Raw genomic sequence first — 18,323 nt, 5'->3', positions numbered from 1 at the left:
TGGATGAGACTACTGATCTTTCCTGCCCTGGTACGTTGGACCAAATGGCTGCCTCCTTCAAATTTTCTGTTTTGGAGATCAGCAATAATCTGAACAGTAGAACTCATGGGACCTACTATTTCTATATTCCCAAGTGACGGGAACCGTGTCATGCCTGAACAATAGAGTCTTGAGTGATTTCCACAGGTGGTCCTCACAAATAAGCATCCAGCAACAACCTCATGTATTAATCTCTTTACATAATGTAAGTGCCAATTTCATGATTATTTAAAACTGTATATTTAGTGGTATTGTATTTGCTTCCATCTTCCAATTGCATTCTGTAATATATATTCTTGAACTATTACATTGTTAGTTGTTCGAGTACTTTTATGGAATACTAAGATGGAGAGCTCGATCATGTATTAAACACAAATTGATGCAGTTCCCTATGGCACTCACTTTTGTGAGGTTATTTGAGGTTTTTTTGTTTCAACTGTATGACTAATTGGGCTGATTTACTAAGTACAGGAAGTATTCTGTGATTGCTAGCCACATAAGCTAAATTAAAATCCCTAGCATACATTAAGCTAGTCAGCAAAATAGCTGTGAAATGATTGTGCATGACAGATACTGCCTGGGGAAAATGATAAACTGCAAGCAATGTGGTAACTGTTTTTGGAAATTCCTGCTTATTAAAGGAAGATGATTCAGACACTTGTAGTCGGAAGGTCTTTTCACAGTTGAGCTTTCTTTCAAAGCTTCGCAAGAGATTAGCATACAAAATTTAAAACCCTAACCTTTGTCGAAGATCTTGCTGTTTCCTTTGCAGAGCCCTCGAGTTTGTTGAATTAGCAAGGGACTATTTGGACAACTTGACTGTAGGAACCCATTATGCAGTGTTGCTTGGCATCTTTGAGAGTTGGTAGTCAGTTTACTAGCTTGGAAATGGCTCATGCAGACCTAAAGCAGCAGGTTACTTGTATCCTTCCATTCATGTTCACTAGAGCTGGAAAGAATAGCATTTTTTAATTTGAAAAAACATGGGAGAGAAAGGGAAGAATTACTTATCCTTTAGCAAACTTGTTAAGATTTAACTGAAGAATTTTTTTAAGATCCGCAGTATAATGATATTCTGATGGAGTGTTGATGCTGGTTTCAGAGTGGCCCAGTTTCATTTCATGAGTTTGTCTTAATCTATGTGAGTCACTGACTTGTCATACTACACTAAACAAACAAGACAACACTGTTTTGAGTGCTGGCATTGATCTAATATATTCATAGAATCCCTGCAGTACAGAAAGAGGCCATTTGGCCCATCGATCTGCACTGACCACAATCCCATCCAGGCCCTATCCCCATAACCCCATACATTTACCCTAGCTAGCCACCCCCGACACTAAGGGACAATTTAGCACGGGCAATTTAGCACGGCCAATCCACCTAACCCGCACATCTTTTGGACTGTGGGAGGAAACCGGAACACCCGGAGGAAACCCATGCAGACACGGGAAGAATGTGTAAACTCCACACAGACAGTGATCCAAGCTGGGAATCGAACTTGGGTCCCTGGCGCTGTGAGGCAGCAGTGCTGCCGTGCCACCCTATTCTTGGGGTGTAGGTCTTGTTGCCAAGACCAGCATGTCAATTTGTGCATGGTGATTGTGGGCTGCCTTCTGCACTTGTTCCTACAATGCTGTTGGGTAGGAGTTTCAGGATTTTGACCCACTGGGAAGAAATAGCCATATACTTCCGAGTTAGGATCATATATTACTTAGAAAGGAACTTGGAGGTGACAGTGGATAAAGGCAAATTACTGCGGATGCTGGGATCTGAAACCAAAAGAGAAAACACTGGAAAGTCTCAGCAGGTCTGGCAGCATCTGTAAGGAGAGAAAAGAGCTGATGTTTTGAGTCTAGATGACCCTTTGTCAAAGCTTTGACAAAGGGTCATCTGGACTCCATGTCAGCTCTTTTCTTTCCTTAGCGATGCTGCCAGACCTGCTGAGATTTTCCAGCGTTTTCTCTTTTGGTTTTGGAGGTGACAGTGCTCCAATGCACCTGCTACCCTTTTTCTAGGTGGTGGAGACTGTGGATTTAGGGCATACTGCCAAGGAAATCGTGGTGAATTGCTGTAATGCATCTGTAGCAAGTGCACACTGGAGGCATCATGCATAGATGGTGAAGGGGTTAGATTTCCCATTGCATTTCATTTACTGAAAAGAGTTGAAGTACACAAGCATGAACCGTGCAAATAGTACGATTCATGCACAACAGTATATCTTTTTTCAGTTTATTAATCCATCCACATCTAGATTCCCAATTAGTCATGTCTGGCTAATTTTCATTTTGCTCTGTTAAAGATACCATATATCATCATCATCATAGAAACCCTACAGTACAGAAAGAGGCCATTCGGCCCATCGAGTGTGCACCGACCATAATCCCACCCAGGCCCTACTCTCATATCCCTACATATTTGCCCACTAATCCCTCTAACCTACGCATCTCAGGACACTAAGGGCAATTTTCAGCATGGCCAATCAACCTAACCCGCACATCTTTGGACTGTGGGAGGAAACCGGAGCACCCGGAGGAAACCCACGCAAACTCCACACAGACAGTGACCCAAGCCGGGAATCGAACCCAGGTCCCTGGAGCTGTGAAGCAGCAGTGCTAACCACTGTGCTACCGTACAAGTTGCTGGTTATCAGCTTGTGACTAACATATTGAACACCACTAATACATCATCCATTACCAAGTCCCACCATTTGTTCAAATTAAATTCACATTGTGCCATATGGTGATTGCTGTTTTCTGACTTGTATATTGGCAAAACTTTAGATATATTCCACATTTTTGCCTACTTATGTGGAGCTGTATCAGTTCCTTGATTGCAGTGGAAAATAATTTTGTGAAATATTTAACATTTGGTATATTTTGGTAGATTCTGTATTTTGTTGAACAAATTATATTTAAGAGAACTGGCTGTGTGATCGGGCTGTTAACTTAATTGCATGCAACTTGAGGGGTGAGCAGTGTATTTCACTATTTGATTCACTGATGAAACAAATCTGCGGTCTGTGCATTGGGTATAGGTAGAAAGTGAACACGTCAACCAGATGTTCATATGTTGGTGCTATAGGAATCAGTGTCTCAAGCATGCCTAAGTCCTGTTGATTTTGCCGAAGTAAAGTATCTGTAGTTAGTTCCATTAATAGGACTGGAGTAAGCCATTCAGCCCCTAGGTGCCGGATGATTGGAGGGTGGCTCATGTTGTTCCGTTGTTTAAAAAAGGTTCCAAAAGAAATCCGGGAAATTATCGGCCAGTAAGTTTGACGTCGGTGGTGGGCAAGTTATTGGAAGGTGTGATAAGGGATAGGATCTACAAATATTTGGATAGACAGGGACTTATTAGGGAGAGTCAACATGGCTTTGTGCGTGGTAGGTCATGTTTGACCAATCTATTAGAGTTTTTCGAGGAGGTTACCAGGAAAGTGGATGAAGGGAAGGCGGTGGATGTTGTCTACCTGGATTTCAGCAAGGCCTTTGACAAGGTCCCTCATGGGAGGTTAGTTAGGAAGGTTCAGTCGCTAGGTGTACATGGGGAGGTAGTAAATTGGATAAGACACTGGCTCAATGGAAGAAGCCAGAGAGTGGTTGTGGAGGATTGCTTCTCTGAGTGGAGGCCTGTGACTAGTGGTGTGCCGCAGGGATCGGTGTTGGGTCCATTGTTGTTTGTCATCTATATCAATGATCTGGATGATAATGTGGTAAATTGGATCAGCAAGTTCGCTGATGATACAAAGATTGGAGGTGTAGTGGACAGTGAGGAAGGTTTTCAAAGCTTGCAGAGGGATTTGGACCAACTAGAAAAATGGGCTGAAAAATGGCAAATGGAATTTAACGCAGACAAGTGTGAGATATTGCACTTTGGAAGGACAAACCAAAGAAGAACGTACAGGGTAAATGGTAGGACTCTGAAGAGTGCAGTTGAACAGAGGGATCTGGGAATACAGGTACAGAATTCCCTAAAAGTGACGTCACAGGTGGATAGGGTCGTAAAGAGTGCCTTTGGTACATTGGCCTTTATAAATCGGAGTATCGAGTATAAAAGTTGGAGTGTTATGGTAAGGTTATATAAGGCATTGGTGAGGCCGAATTTGGAGTATTGTGTACAGTTTTGGTCACCTAGTTACAGGAAGGATGTAAATAAGATTGAAAGAGTGCAGAGAAGGTTCACAAGGATGTTGCCGGGACTTGAGAAGCTGAGTTACAGAGAGAGATTGAATAGGTTGGGACTTTATTCCCTGGAGCGTAGAAGATTGAGGGGAGATTTGATAGAGGTGTATAAGATTTTGATGGGGAGAGATAGAGTGAATGCAAGCAGGCTTTTTCCGCTGAGGCTAGGGGAGAAAAAAACCAGAGGGCATGGGTTAAGGGTGAAAGGAGAAAAGTTTAAAGGGAATATTAGGGGGGGGGGCTTCTTCACGCAGAGAGTGGTGGGAGTGTGGAATGAGCTTCCGGATAAAGTGGTAAATGCAGGGTCACTTTGCCACCCTCGGTGCTTCCTCCAACTGGTCTTCAACTTGGAGTATTGATTCATCAGCTGAGTGGGGGGCAGGGGTGGTGGTATTTGGTAATTGGCAGGAGATTTCTGTGCCCATGCTTGACCTGGTGCCATGAGACTTCATCGAGTCTGGAGTTGATGTTGAGGTCTCCGAGGGGAATTTTCATCCTGATTGTACACCACTGTGTCACCACCCCTGCTAGACGCACCCGAGAATGGCGATGTTGGTGTCTGCTACATTGTAAGGTATTAATCTGAGTATGACTGTGTTGGGCTGTTGCTTGACTAGTTGTGAGAGAGCGCTCTTTAAATTTGGCACAGGATTTTGTAAGGAGGACTTTGCAGTGTTAAGAGAGCTGGGTTTGCCATTTCATTTCTGGTGCCTAGGTCAATGCTAGGTGGTCCACCTGGTTTCATTTTGCGGACTTCATAGCAGTTGGATACAACTGAGTGGCTTGCTAGGCCGACATTGCTTTGTGTCTGAACTCGCATGTAGGTCAGACTGTGTACGGTCAGCAGATTTCCTTCCCTGAAGGACATTAGTGAAGAGAAGATGGATTTTTATGGCAATCAACAATGATCATCGCTAGATTTTGAATTCCAGATTTTTTTATTGAATTCAAATTCTGCCATCTGCTAGTCCAGCGACAATACCGTTGCATCATTGCCTCCCCTATCTCAATTAGATCCACTTAATCTTGTATATTCAAGTGAGCAAATGTTGATGCAACATGACCCATAAGTTCACCTTACCTCCACACAAGGTGAGTGCCTTTGGTTGAGTGGTCGGATTCTTGCCTTTGAGTTAAACGTGTGATTTAAATCCCGCTACAAATGATCTGACTCTGAAATCTAGGTTGCTGTCCAGTGGGACTCCCTTGTTTGGTGGGCTGAGATCTCCGGTTTACGTTGTATGAACGTAATGCTGCTGGTTGTGGTCATTGAGGAAGTCTCAGAATGCTAATTAGCTTGAGAATTAAAGATGTAAAAAAAAATTAAGATAGCTCAGTACCAGTTTTGAAGGTTAATGATGCAATCTCCTAACAAGCATAACCTACCTCAGATTAATATTCTGAGACCAGTGCTAATCTAAGTCTAGTGTCTGAAGAGACGTGGAGGTTGTACCAACTTGTTGCCCTGGATATTCTTATCTTCACTGGCAACTTTGTGGAGAGTTCTGTGGCTACTGTATGCTAAGATGAGAGAACATTTCAGTTGTACAAGAATGCTACCCTTAAAACATCTTCAGCGTTTTACCTTTAATTCTAGATTCCTCCTGTAGGTTGTCATAAGTGATTAAGGTCTCTATTTTGTGATGTGTGCAAGGCTGTAGGTTATTTAGTGATGATTTCAGGAAGGCTGTTTAACCCATCTCTCTAACTCTTTCCAAAGTGCGTGTTGACCATTTTGTTTTCACCAATGAGGTGAAACATCACCCTTGTGGCTTGGCTTCAAAATTGAGCAAGGTTTTTAAATGAAAAAAAAATCATTCTCCACGTTGGGGGTTGCATGAAGATTCTCAATACTTTGTTTCTTGACTTCAGGTTGTTTTGCATGTGGAATGGAAAATGGATTCCGTGTCTATAACACTGATCCACTGAAGGAGAAGGAAAAACAAGGTGAGGCGTATCGCCAGTCAGGTAATGCAGATTTGTGATTACTATTGCTTTTACATCAATTGCAATAAGATAATTCTGTTTTAAATATGAATTTGACTATTGATTTCTGTTTCCAGGGTCTAAATTATAAGTGTTCAACGTTAGGTTTTTAAAAATACTGAGCTGATAAATTTTGTGGAACATTTTAGCAAGAGGAGCATTTGGAAAATACATTTTCAAGCTGAGGGACAATCTTGTCTCAGGTGTTTTGAGAGGCTTCTTTGAACAACAGCACTGGCAAATGTATTTGTCTCAGCCAGTTCCACTTTTTTTTTTGTCCCCTCCTTGGTCAAGTTTTCAACAACCTTGTGTAGGCCAACTATGAAATTTTCTTGCTGGTGGAGCAGTGATGCAGTAGTACATTACTCCATTGTTAGGTACCTTGTTTTCAAGACCTATTAAACCAAGCTCTGCCAACAGTCATAAATCATGCTCTGGTACAATTTGAAGAGAAGCACAATGATGCTCTCTTGTCTGTCCGCATGCACCCTTTTTTACTAATTGACATGTCAGCTTGGTGGATTAAAAGAACAATGGTATTTGCCTTTTCGTTTTATGTGAAGCATTTGAGTATTATCAAAGGTTCTTTGGAACTTGTATATAGATACATTTTGAGTTCCTTCTGGTGTAAAATGATGGTGGTGTGCTATAGTTCACTAAGCCCGAGTTGCTATGGCGACCTATTATAGTTTTGGACTGTCTATAGTGCTGGTCGAGGCTTCAATCACATGGCTGACCAGGAAACACTCCCACTCTTGCCACCGGTCACTTGGTGTGTGTTGAAAGTGGGGGAAAAAAATCCTGGGGTGGGACTCCAATCCAGAGCTTCTGGTTTAGAGGCAGTGACACTACCCAGTACATCACATGACCTCCATTTAGTACAGGATAAGTAGGTGTAAACATTATAGTTCCAAGGCCAGAGATTTCTGTTCCAAGTGCAATAAACCAGTGAGCAAAAACATGGTAGATCTTTGGCATAGCAAGGTTGCATTGTATTTCTTGATTTATCTTGTGCTGTACCCACTTGTCACTGTTTCAGTAAGTCTGAGCATCATCCTACATTGAACAATTATGAATTTGTTTTCTTTTACAGAATTTATGGAAGGCGGAGTTGGTCATGTTGAAATGCTTTTTCGATGTAATTACTTAGCTTTGGTTGGAGGTGGTAAAAAACCCAAGTATCCTCCCAATAAAGGTATAGCCTGGTCAGTGGAAATGTGATATTATTGGGATTAACCCTTTTGAGGACAATGTCATTTACCATCTGTGACATGTTGAAAAAATATTAGAAGGGTGGTTCGTAACTTCAATTAAAATGCAACTCCATATGAGTATAATAATGTAGTGGTTATCCACCTGGACTGGGTGCAACCATGGCAAGATGTAAAACTAACATTCTGTAACCAGAAAGAATTACCTTAAAAGCTGCTAGATTTACATTAAAACCTAAGTTTCATTATTTCCCTCCTTCGAGGACTAATCCCTTTTGCCTTTTGTTCTGGAATACTTATGCAATTTGCCAATCTGCTGGGACCTTCACAAAATTTAGGAATTTTGGAAAATTACAATTATATTCACTGTCTCTGCAGACACACCTTTTAATTTGCTGGCATTCAGGCCATTAGTCCTGATGACTTGCCAGCTTTTAGTCCCATTAATGATGATGCATTCTTGTAGAGTCTTTTTTTTGGCAGTGAGTGCAATATATCTTTTTAAAAATTATTAAATATCTCTTTAAATGCCTGTCACAGTTTCTCTACTGTCTTAGCCTTTAACCTACCTTCCCTATCCACTTTCGCTAACTCTGTCTTTATATGCTCTTGTGATTTCCATTACTTAATTTAGTGTCTCTAGTTTCAGAACCACACTTCTCACCCTCAAACTGAATGTGAAGTTCTACCATGTCATGGTCACTCTTAACTAGAGTAATCTTTGCCATGAGGTTATTAATCCTGTCTCATTACGTATTACCAGGGGTAAAGTAGCCTGTTCCCTAGTTGCCCTTGATTTTTTTAAAATAGTGAGTGAGGGGCAACATTTTCCAATCTTAAGAAGTGTAGTTCCTGAATTGAAAGAACTTTATAATGAGGACATCAGCAGTGTCTTAACCTATTTAAGTCTAGGTGTGGAAATTTTCTTCTTCTGGAGATTTGTCACTCCAGTGCCAATCTTTTTATTTATGATTGTCATTTTGCCTTATGATTGTCATTTTGCCTATGTTAATTTGGTTGAGACTCTGCCCATGATTCAGTATTCGTCTCTTTGGGATTTCCTGTTTGTTGACATCTTAAATGCAACCATTTAAATTATTCACATTGCTGCCTTTACTTACTCCGCTTACTACTCCAAGAATTTTCTTAGTGTAATGTTGCAAAGCTTTGGAGAAGGGCATGTGCGGAAAACCCAAGTCAGAACCTATAATGTTGAAATCTTTTGTCGTCAAATACTTGTCGCATCTCTAAATTTAAAAAAAATACTGCGTCCACTTACAGGTGTGACTTGTGCCACTTTATGGCAAAGAATATCAATGACTCTAAATTTTTAATTAATGGGAACTATCTGAGATTCTAACTGTGAACTTGAGGTGTTGCTTCGTTGATGAAATTGGTAATTGCTTTTGGTCTTTGGGGAAACAACTGGAATTATCTCCTGATAAAATGGTAAATAAGAAAGATTGCAGTGTTTTTTCTCTTTTTTAAAAAAGATTTTTGGTTTGTAAACTTCAGAAATTGCCAGCTAACTTGTGCTAGTCTCACCAAAAGCCGCACAAGTGACAAACACAAATTAACCTCCCAGAATCTGTGTTAGCATTGAATGGCTACCTAGCTTGGTTGCATCTGTCCTAATCTGCCATCTAATATTTTATACCCTTGGTTAGATTTATCATTGCCAGTTTAATATTTACTATTTCATGTTGTAAATTAGGATAAGCTGAGAAATTCTGAAGGAAAATGAGCATGAAGCAAACAGAGCAAGCAACCAAGTATTTCCTTAATTTATCTGATTGACGGATTGTGAATAAACAGAACAAGGACTGAAAAAATAATGTAAATTGTTTCTCATTCCAACGAAGAGGGGAAGAAAATTGAATTTCGGGAAAAGTTTTTTAGAAAATTCACATTTTAAAAACATCCAACAATCAAAACTCGGAATGACATTCCCATACCTGTAAAGATTATTTTTTCATATCAAGTGTTCCTTTGCAATAATGTACAATTAGCATGTTAAAATAATCTCATGGCTAGTCCAGGTTTAATTAAAGCAAAATGCTGCTGATAGTGAAAATCTGAAGTTAAGATAAAAGCAGGAAATGCTGGGAACACTCAGCAGATTTGGCAATAGCCGTGGAGAGAAAAACCACGTTAATATTTCAGGAAGTTGCATCTCTCATTTCAAGTACAATGGCAGGCAAAGGGAAAGAACAAACTTGAGGGAAGGCCTGTGATAAGGTGAATGGTTGTGTGAGTAAATAACAAAAAGGATAATGTTGCAAGAGAAAATGGGACAAGTAAAGAAATAAGATCAATCTAGAGTTTATTGATGGTCTGCAATTACATTTCTTCTGTGGCCCTGAAGAAAGGAAGGATAATTATTTTATGAACTCATATTTTGGAACTGACTTGATTTCATATTGAGAAGGAATGATGAAATGCTGTGATATTTTACAGTAATGATATGGGATGATTTAAAGAAGAAGACTGTTATTGAAATTGAATTTTCTACTGAAGTCAAAGCGGTTAAACTACGGAGAGACAGGTAACCTTTGGAAGTTTAATTACCTCCTTGAAATTTAACTTTTCTACTTTATTTTCCCATACCTACTGCAAATTTAAATTTCATTGATTAGTTGAATATTAAAGACACTGATTCATTTCCAGTCAGCATTTTGCATTTTTCTTAACTAGATCACAAGATAATTGCGGTCAGGAAAGCCATTAATCTTCATCTCATTTCATGGTCTTAGACGCTGACGTTTTTCATTATGGTTTATGCATTCCCAATATTTAGAATGGCGCAGTAGTTAGCAATGCTGCCTCACGGTGCCAGGAACCCGGGTTCAATTCTGGACTCTGGTCACTGTCTGTATGGAGTTTGCACATTCTCACTGTCTGCGTGGGTTTCCTCCCATACTCCAAAGATGTGTGGGTTAGGTTGATTGACCAAGCTAAAATTGCTCCTTGGTTTCAGGGAGACTAGCAGTGTAAATACATGGGGTTAAGGGGATAGGGCCTGGGTGGGATTGCTGTTGGTGCAGGCTTGATGGTCCAATTGGCTGCCGCCTCCACTGTAGGGATTCTGTATTTACCCTAAATCTTAACTAGACTTGCTTCTAGAACTTGGTGAAATGCCTTTCGGAAATTTGGATATATTACTCCATGGGATTTCCGTAGTAATCCTGAGCTATCACTATTTGAGAAACCAAAAGAGTGATAGTCATACAGTGCAGAAAAGGCCCTTTGGTTCATTTGTCTGCCCCAACAATATCTACCACTGAAGGCATGCTAATCCTATTTTCCTGCCCTTGTCCCATGTCCTGGAATATTCTGATATTTCAAAGGTTGGTAACACACAATCTTTCAATTTTCTACATTCTGTTCACTTGTTACATAGGTTATTATTGTACAAACAAAATAACTTAATTGAAAACCTTTTTTATGTATAGAATTACATGGAATGTGCAGGACAGGAATGGACCATTTGGCCCAATTGGTCGGTGTTGTTGTTTATAGTCAACATAAGTCTTCTCCCACTCCTCCTCTTCAAACTCTATTGGAATATCCCAATTCCTTTCCTCCTTGTCCTTTCCAGCTTCCCCTTAAATAATTTAGGCTATTTGCCTCAACTGTTCCTTATATTAGCAGGTTCCACACTCTGGGGAATGGTGTTTTCCCAAATTCCTTAAATCCATCATGGCCCTTCACTTTGGCACCCCTACAAATGGAAACAACTCTACAGCTACCCCCTCAAACTCACTCATAGTTTTAGACCCAGTCACTCTTGAGTCTTCTTGAGTGTAGAGCAAGGAGCACCAGCTTGTTTAATCTTTACTGTTGGGTATAGCATCTCCGTTCTGGCACCATGCTTTTCAGTTTTGTTTTGTATCTCCTCTGGTACCTCTACATTCCCTTCCTAATAAGATGACCAGAATTTATGCTTCCAATTGTAACCTAACCAAGGTTTTCTACAAACTTCACATTATTTCTCTGCTTTTCAACCCTATCTTAATATGCAAAATAACCATAATGTTTTGTTTTTGTAGCTTTATTAACATTGGTAACTGCTTTTAGTAATTTGTGTATCTGTAACCCTAGAACCCATTGTTCCTATAGACTTTAAGGAGCCACTTGCTGTTTGGAAAATGTATTTCCCATCAAAAATGCTGTTGCCTATACTGAGATTCATTTACTAATTGTGCACCCATTCTTGAAATTTATCAATGTCTCTTCAATTTTGTGGCCATCTTTTTTGCAGCTATAACCTCTAATCTTTTTTAGCTATATCAGGAGTTAACTGGTCAATAAATATCAGAAAGGGCCATCTGTCACAGCTTACCCTCTGGTTTCAGCTTTTATGCCGTTTGGCCATTCACACCTTTTATTCTCTCCATGGACTGCCATTTTCCCTTGTTTTTGTGGCTGTGACTCATCTTTCATTCCCTCACTCCGCAGTATAACTATCTCCCACTTTCTATGCCTTTTAGCTTTGACAAAGGGTCATCTGGGTTTGAAACGTCAGCTCTTTTCTCTCCTTAGAGATGCCGCCAGACCTGCTGGGATTTTCCAGCATTTTCTCTCTTGGTTTCAGATTCCAGCATCTGCAGTAATTTGCTTTTATCCACTGCAAGTATAGTTGAAAGTTTTGAAGTTCATTTATTAGTGTCACAAATAAGCATACATTAACACTGCAATGAAGTTACTGTGAAAATCCCCTAGTCACCACACTTTGGCACCTGTTCAGGTACACTGAGGAAGAATTTAGCATGGCCAATGCACCTGACCAGCACGTCTTTTGGACTGTGGGAGGAAACCGGAGCACTCGGAGGAAACCCACGCAGACACCGGGAGAACGTACAGACTCCATATAGACAGTGACCCAAGCCGGGAGTCAAAACCATCTGAGGCAGCAGTGCTAACCACTGTGCCACCCCTATAGGGCTAATTCTCGGATTATGACAGCAGTTAAATATTTTGCATCAGTCATGCCTCCTGTGGATCATGTTAATGTTTCAACTGCAGTGTACTTGGGTTGAATAAGATTTTTTGAAGTAAGTGTGTTAAGAAAAATGGAGTTAAGGCAGAATAATGGAGTGAGAAGATCAACTGTGATCATAATTGAATGGTAGAGAAGGTTTAACACTATTCAAATAGAGGAAATCTCACAATAGGTGGGAATTTGAGTTTGAATGATATGCATCCAAGGGGACCAAAATGGAAAGGTGTTGAGTCTTTTTCCATAATTTCAATAGCTCAGTGCAGTATGGGATAATCTCTTAGATGGAGGTTGATTTGAACTTCCAATTTTCAAAAAGGGGACAAATCAGTGTCCGAAGACCACAGGCACATCAACCTGACATCCATCATTGGGAAGATGCTGGAAGTGGTCCTAAGAGAAATTAATTGTAAGAGACATTGTAAGCCGATCACTGGGAAACAGAAGGATCCATAGGAGATCCTCAACACACGAAAGGGTGTTTTTTATGTACCTGTGGAAGAAGTTAATTAATCAATTGAATGTAATAGAATTGACATTGTTTACCTGGACTTTAAAGAAGCCTTTAAGTACGATTGAATGTTTTTCCTGTCCTGCTATTTTTTTTGTTACAGAATTGTAGTAGTTCTGGATTCCATGATTAAAGTCTTCACATTCACTCACAATCCTCATCAGCTGCATGTATTTGAGACCTGCTACAACCCCAAAGGCAAGTTAGTTTTTATCAGAGAATTCGGAGCCAGAGTATTTTCATAGTATTCACATCTTTCATCATTGTGCTCTAAATTTAGTTTATTTCTATGGGTAACCATAGTAGTGAAAAATTAAACACCTGTCCTTGTTTGGTTAGATAGATATTCCTATGGTGGGTTTGCAGGTGACATCAAATTGGATGTGGTGGTCAGTGATATTAGTCACTGAAAATTCCAAGGGATCGAAAAAGATTATCGCAGTAGCAAAATTGAATCAAAGATCAATATAAAGTTATGAGAAAGGATAGAAAATAAAAATGTGGAGTAAATATTTAATACACTTTGGACAATAGCACCTTAGAGAACTGGGTTTCCTGGTATATAGGTGAAATCAGTTTAATGTTTGAAAACAGTTAAAGCAAATAAAACGGCACAATAAACTGACTTGTGAATTTGAAGCTGTTTACAGCCTTGGTGAAATCTGCAATACTTCCGTTTTGTTTCTCCTTTTTATTATATATGGAATCCTTAGAAATTTTGAGGGACCCTAATGTTTAAAAATGAGAGGGCTGATTTATAAAAGATTATTGATCCTGGACTTTACACTCAAATAAGTAAAGAACAACTCGATGGAGGCCGTGTTACAATTTCCAGGATTCAAGGATGAGGGCATGCAAAATAAAAACTTTTTTAGTCAAGATTTTTATACTATAAAATTGTTGTTGGTAAATAGGATTCCAGTTTGAAAACCACAATATGGAACTTGACGTGATCTTTGGAAGGGTAGGCTAGATTACAGCTCAGGGCATTACTTATGTGAGTTTCTAAGTCTGGCTTTGATGCATGAGGTGAAGGGCCATTGGACCAAAAAATGGAGCTAGACTGTTGCTTTGGACCTCAAAAGGTACAGAAAACTGGACATGGAGTACTGATTCAAGGAAACCTAAATGGAGAGAGGAATTGAAGACAAAAATATCAGTTAGTTTCAGCAAGTATTTTTTCTCTTTATTTTTATGCAACTCATTTATTATATGTTGTCATTTGCCGCTTTGATAGTGTAAAAGTTCTGAGGGTCGTAAGTCTCTGGAACTCTTCCTGAAAAGGCACCTCCTTGTTAAAAATTTTATCAGGGGCAGGTAAGAATGTGAGGGTGAGGTTGAAGTTGTAAGCAGATCAGCCATGACCATGTTGAATGGTGGAGGAGGCTCAAGAGTGAGTGGCCTCCTCCTGTTCCTAATTCATGTGTTTGTAACACTTGCATTTTTAATTGTATCGTGAACAATGATTTTAATGTGTTTAGGGGAGCTAATAGATCGATAAGTGTAACTTCTTTTCACCACTTGCTTAGCATTGTAAAAAGATAATACGTACAGTGATTTTATCCTGTACACCCTCCATGCATAAGACATTGTATGGGTGGTTTACAGGGGCGAGCAGCTGCATGCACAGAGGCCACAGAGGTGCTATAGCGTATGTGTGTACGTATATAGACACACCACAAACCACTTGATAGTCTTAAATTATCCAAATGCGGCCACAATATTGGTTTGTGGGAGTTTGATAGCTTCCACCTAATAGGAAATTTGCTGTGTATTTTCATTTTAATTCCCACAGTCTTTCAACAATACAGACTTCAGTAATTTGGATTTTTAACCAGATTAAAATCATCTGCAAAGGGAGTGATTCTATGAAATTAGTGCTAATATATGGAAAAACTCTGAACTAATTAAAATACTGTACTCTGAAATTCGTGTTAATTGGCTCTTGGCAATACACTTGATGATGATTATTGTGAAATGTGTAAAGATAGAGCATTTCACAAGGATGTTACTAGTTAATGATTGACTGTAGTCCTCGATGCACAGACTATTTTTCTATTTCCGTATTTACAATGTGAGGCTGTTGTAAAACAGGTGCCACCTGATGACTGTTGTCATCAAATTAACTGTCCACCAATTGCAGCACTTGAACCTGCTATTATATGCTTTTTAAAAAAACTCGCCACAGCATTTATCCTAATTACAAAAATCATAAGAATCCTACCATGCAGGAGGAGTCTGCACTGACCACAATCCCACCCAGATCCTATCCCCGTAACCCCACATATTTACCCTAGCTCGTCTCCCTGATACTAAGGGGCAATTTAGCATGGTCAATCCACCTAACCAGCACATCTTTGGACTGTGGGAAGAAGCCAGAGCACCTGGAGGAAACCCACGCAGACACGGGGAGAATGTGCAAACTTCATGCAGACAGTGACCCAAGCTGGGAATCAAACCCGGATCTGTGAGGCACAGTGCTAACCACTGTGCTACCGTGCTGCCCCTGCTTTTTACCCGATTGTGGTTGGCAATGATTTTGGTCCTGGTACTAGCATGTGTACTGTATCCCAGCTGAGCCAGATCGTGATATCCTTTGCAATTATTCCATCATTGCATAGGTAAGGCAGGCTTGGCATGTTTTTGGACTGTAACCCCAGCTGTTTTCCCTCCAGACATTCAATTCTTTTTAATCTTGCTTGTTCTGTTATGCGAAGGTGGGACGTTGTATTCACAGCATCCTCAGGCTATGTTTGGCCCATTGACTCTGCATCAACTCTGAGCATTTCACTCAGGCCTTCTCCCCATAACCCCACATTTTACTGTCATTGCGCTAGTAATCCAGGGGTCCAGGTTGATGCTCTGGGGAAACTCTGGTCCAAATTCCATTGTGGCAACTGGTGGAATTTAAGTCAAATTAGGAATTATGAAGCTAGTGTCAGTAAATCATCAATGTCTGCTGTCCTTGCCTGGTCTGGCCTACGTGTGACTCCTGTTTCTCTCGCTCCCCCCCCCCCCCACCACCAAGGCAGTTGACTCGTATTTGCCCCTCTGGAATGGCCAAGTGAGACACTCAGCTTAAGGGGCAATTGGGGATGGGAATAAATGCCACCCACATTCAATGGAAGAAAAATATAACAAAATAGCATTATTTTTGTTGCATTTTTGATTTCTGATTAAGAACAAAAAAGTACAGCACATGTCAGGCATTTTGGCCCTCCAGGCCTGTGCGGACCGTAATGCCCTAACTAATCTTAAATAAAAACCATCTGCCCTTATTCGTTCCGTAACAGGCTATTCTCTCCCTATTCATGTACCCACCTACATGCCTCTTAAATGCCTGCTTCCACCATTTCCTCTGGCAGCGTGTTCCAGGCACCCACCACACTCTGCGTGAAAAACTTCCCCTGCACATTTCCCTTAAACTTTCCCCCTCTCATCTTGAACCGATGCCCCTTGTAATTGACACTTCCAACCTTGGAAAAGGCCTCTGACTATTCACCCTGCCTATGCCTTGCATACTGTTGTAGACCTCTATCAGGTCTCACCTCGGCCTCCGTCTTTCCAGTGAAAACAATCCTACTTTATTCAACCTCTCCTCATAGTCAACACCTTCGAAACCAGGCAACATCCTGAACAACCTTCTTTGCACTCTCTCCAAAGCTTCCACGTCCTTCTGGGAGTGTGGTGACCAGAACTGCACGCAGTACTCCAAATGCGGCCTAACCAAGGTTTTATTTGGCTGCAGCATTATTTCCCAACTCTAGTACTGTGTCCCAGCTGATGAAGGCAAGCATGCCATATGCCACCTTAATCACCTTGGCCACCTGTGTTGCCACTTTTGGGGAACTGTGGACCTGAACACCCAGATGCCTCTATGTTAATGTTCCTAAGGGTTCTGCCATTTACAGTATAATTCACACCTAAATTTGATCCTCCAAAATGCATCACCTTGCATTTGTCCGGATTAAACTCCATCTTCCACTTCTGTGCCCAAGACTATAATCTATCTATATCCTGTTGTATCCTCTGACAATCCCCGCATTATCAGCAACTTCAACATCTTTGTCATTCACAAACTTAGTTCACTAATCAGACCACCCACATTTTCCTACATATCCATCTATCTATCTATATATATTAATCTTACAAATAAGAGGTCCCATCACTGATCCCTGCAGAACACCGCTAGCTCCAGATCTCCATTCTGAAAACACCCTTCCACCGCTACTCTTTCTTGTATAACCAAGCCAGTTCTGAATCTATCTATCTAGCTAGCCCACCCCGAATCCCATATAGTTTTTGTACCAGTCTGCCATGTGGGACCTTGTCAAACGCCTTACTAAATTCCTTATAAACTACATCCACAGCCCAATCCTCATCAGTTATTGTCGTCACCTCTTCAAAAAGTTCAATCAAGTCGGTGAAACATGTCCTTCCCTGTACAAAACCATGCTGCCTGTCACTAACCAGTCCATTTTCTTCCAAATTTGAATATATCCTGTCCCTCTAAAAGCTTCCCCACCACTGATGTCAGGCTTGCCAGCCTATAATTTCCTGTATTATCCCTGCTTCCTTTCTTAAACAAGGGAACATCATTGGCTATTCTCCAATCCTCTGGAACGTTGCCTGTGGTCAAAGAGGACATGAAGATATCTGTTAAGGCCCCAGCTATTTCTCCCCTTGTCTCCTGCAGTAACCTGGGATAGATTCCATCTGGCCCTGGGGACTTGTCTACCTTAATTACAGGAAAATAAATTGTTTTTAAACATCATTTAAACTGGAGCATAATAAAAATGTATTTAGAGTCTCTTTAGATATTTAATACACTTAAGAATTTGACTAGAGTTTAACTATTTGCACAAAAGGAAAGGTCACTTCCTGTGCAAACTGATGCGCCAAAAGTGTCATGTCATTCATGTGCCTGACAGAAAGTTTAAAATGAAGATTTAATTACTTTACCTGTAGCTTGAATCTTGTGACTTTTTCAAATGAAGTTAATGGAACTTCTAGAAGCATTAGATTAAAAAAGACTCTATTGTGCATTAATATATGACCCCTGAGATTAGAGGTCTGCTAGTGATTTAAAACACTTCGACCAATTTTAGTGGAATTCTTTCAAAAGATTATTGAAGTGTTGCATAAGATTGAGGGAATTAATGTTATCCATTTGGATTTTGGGAAGCATATGTCTATGGTGTGGAGTATTGACCACATGAATGTTCTGCTGGAAGCTAGATAGCAAGGTGGTAGTATCTGGGGGGATGCAAGAGCAGTAGTTGCATGTTAGTAGAACTCCATAAAGGTTGGAGCCAATGTTGCTTGAGATTTTAAAAAATGATTTGAGGATGGAATATAGTTCCGCACGTTTATAGATAGAACCACTTGTAGGTGAC

General features: G+C 40.4%; 1 protein-coding gene across 2 annotated transcripts in view; it reads left to right on the top strand.

The window, feature by feature from the left end:
- The window catches only part of wdr45b (WD repeat domain 45B), a 53,569-nt gene that overhangs the window by 12,604 nt on the left and 22,642 nt on the right, over positions 1 to 18,323 (top strand). Inside the window, exons 2-5 of one of the 2 annotated variants that reach the window (XM_078225428.1) lie at positions 6,093 to 6,188; positions 7,300 to 7,401; positions 9,875 to 9,962; positions 13,031 to 13,125. In XM_078225428.1, coding sequence (XP_078081554.1) covers positions 6,093 to 6,188; positions 7,300 to 7,401; positions 9,875 to 9,962; positions 13,031 to 13,125 — 381 coding nt within the window. The remainder of the gene's footprint in view (positions 1 to 6,092; positions 6,189 to 7,299; positions 7,402 to 9,874; positions 9,963 to 13,030; positions 13,126 to 18,323) is intronic. The other variant, XM_078225429.1, reaches the window with a different exon arrangement.

The sequence above is a fragment of the Mustelus asterias genome, chromosome 12 (genome assembly GCF_964213995.1).
Source record: "Mustelus asterias chromosome 12, sMusAst1.hap1.1, whole genome shotgun sequence".
Taxonomy (NCBI): Eukaryota; Metazoa; Chordata; class Chondrichthyes; order Carcharhiniformes; family Triakidae; genus Mustelus; species Mustelus asterias.
This window is presented reverse-complemented; position numbering and strand designations above follow the sequence as displayed.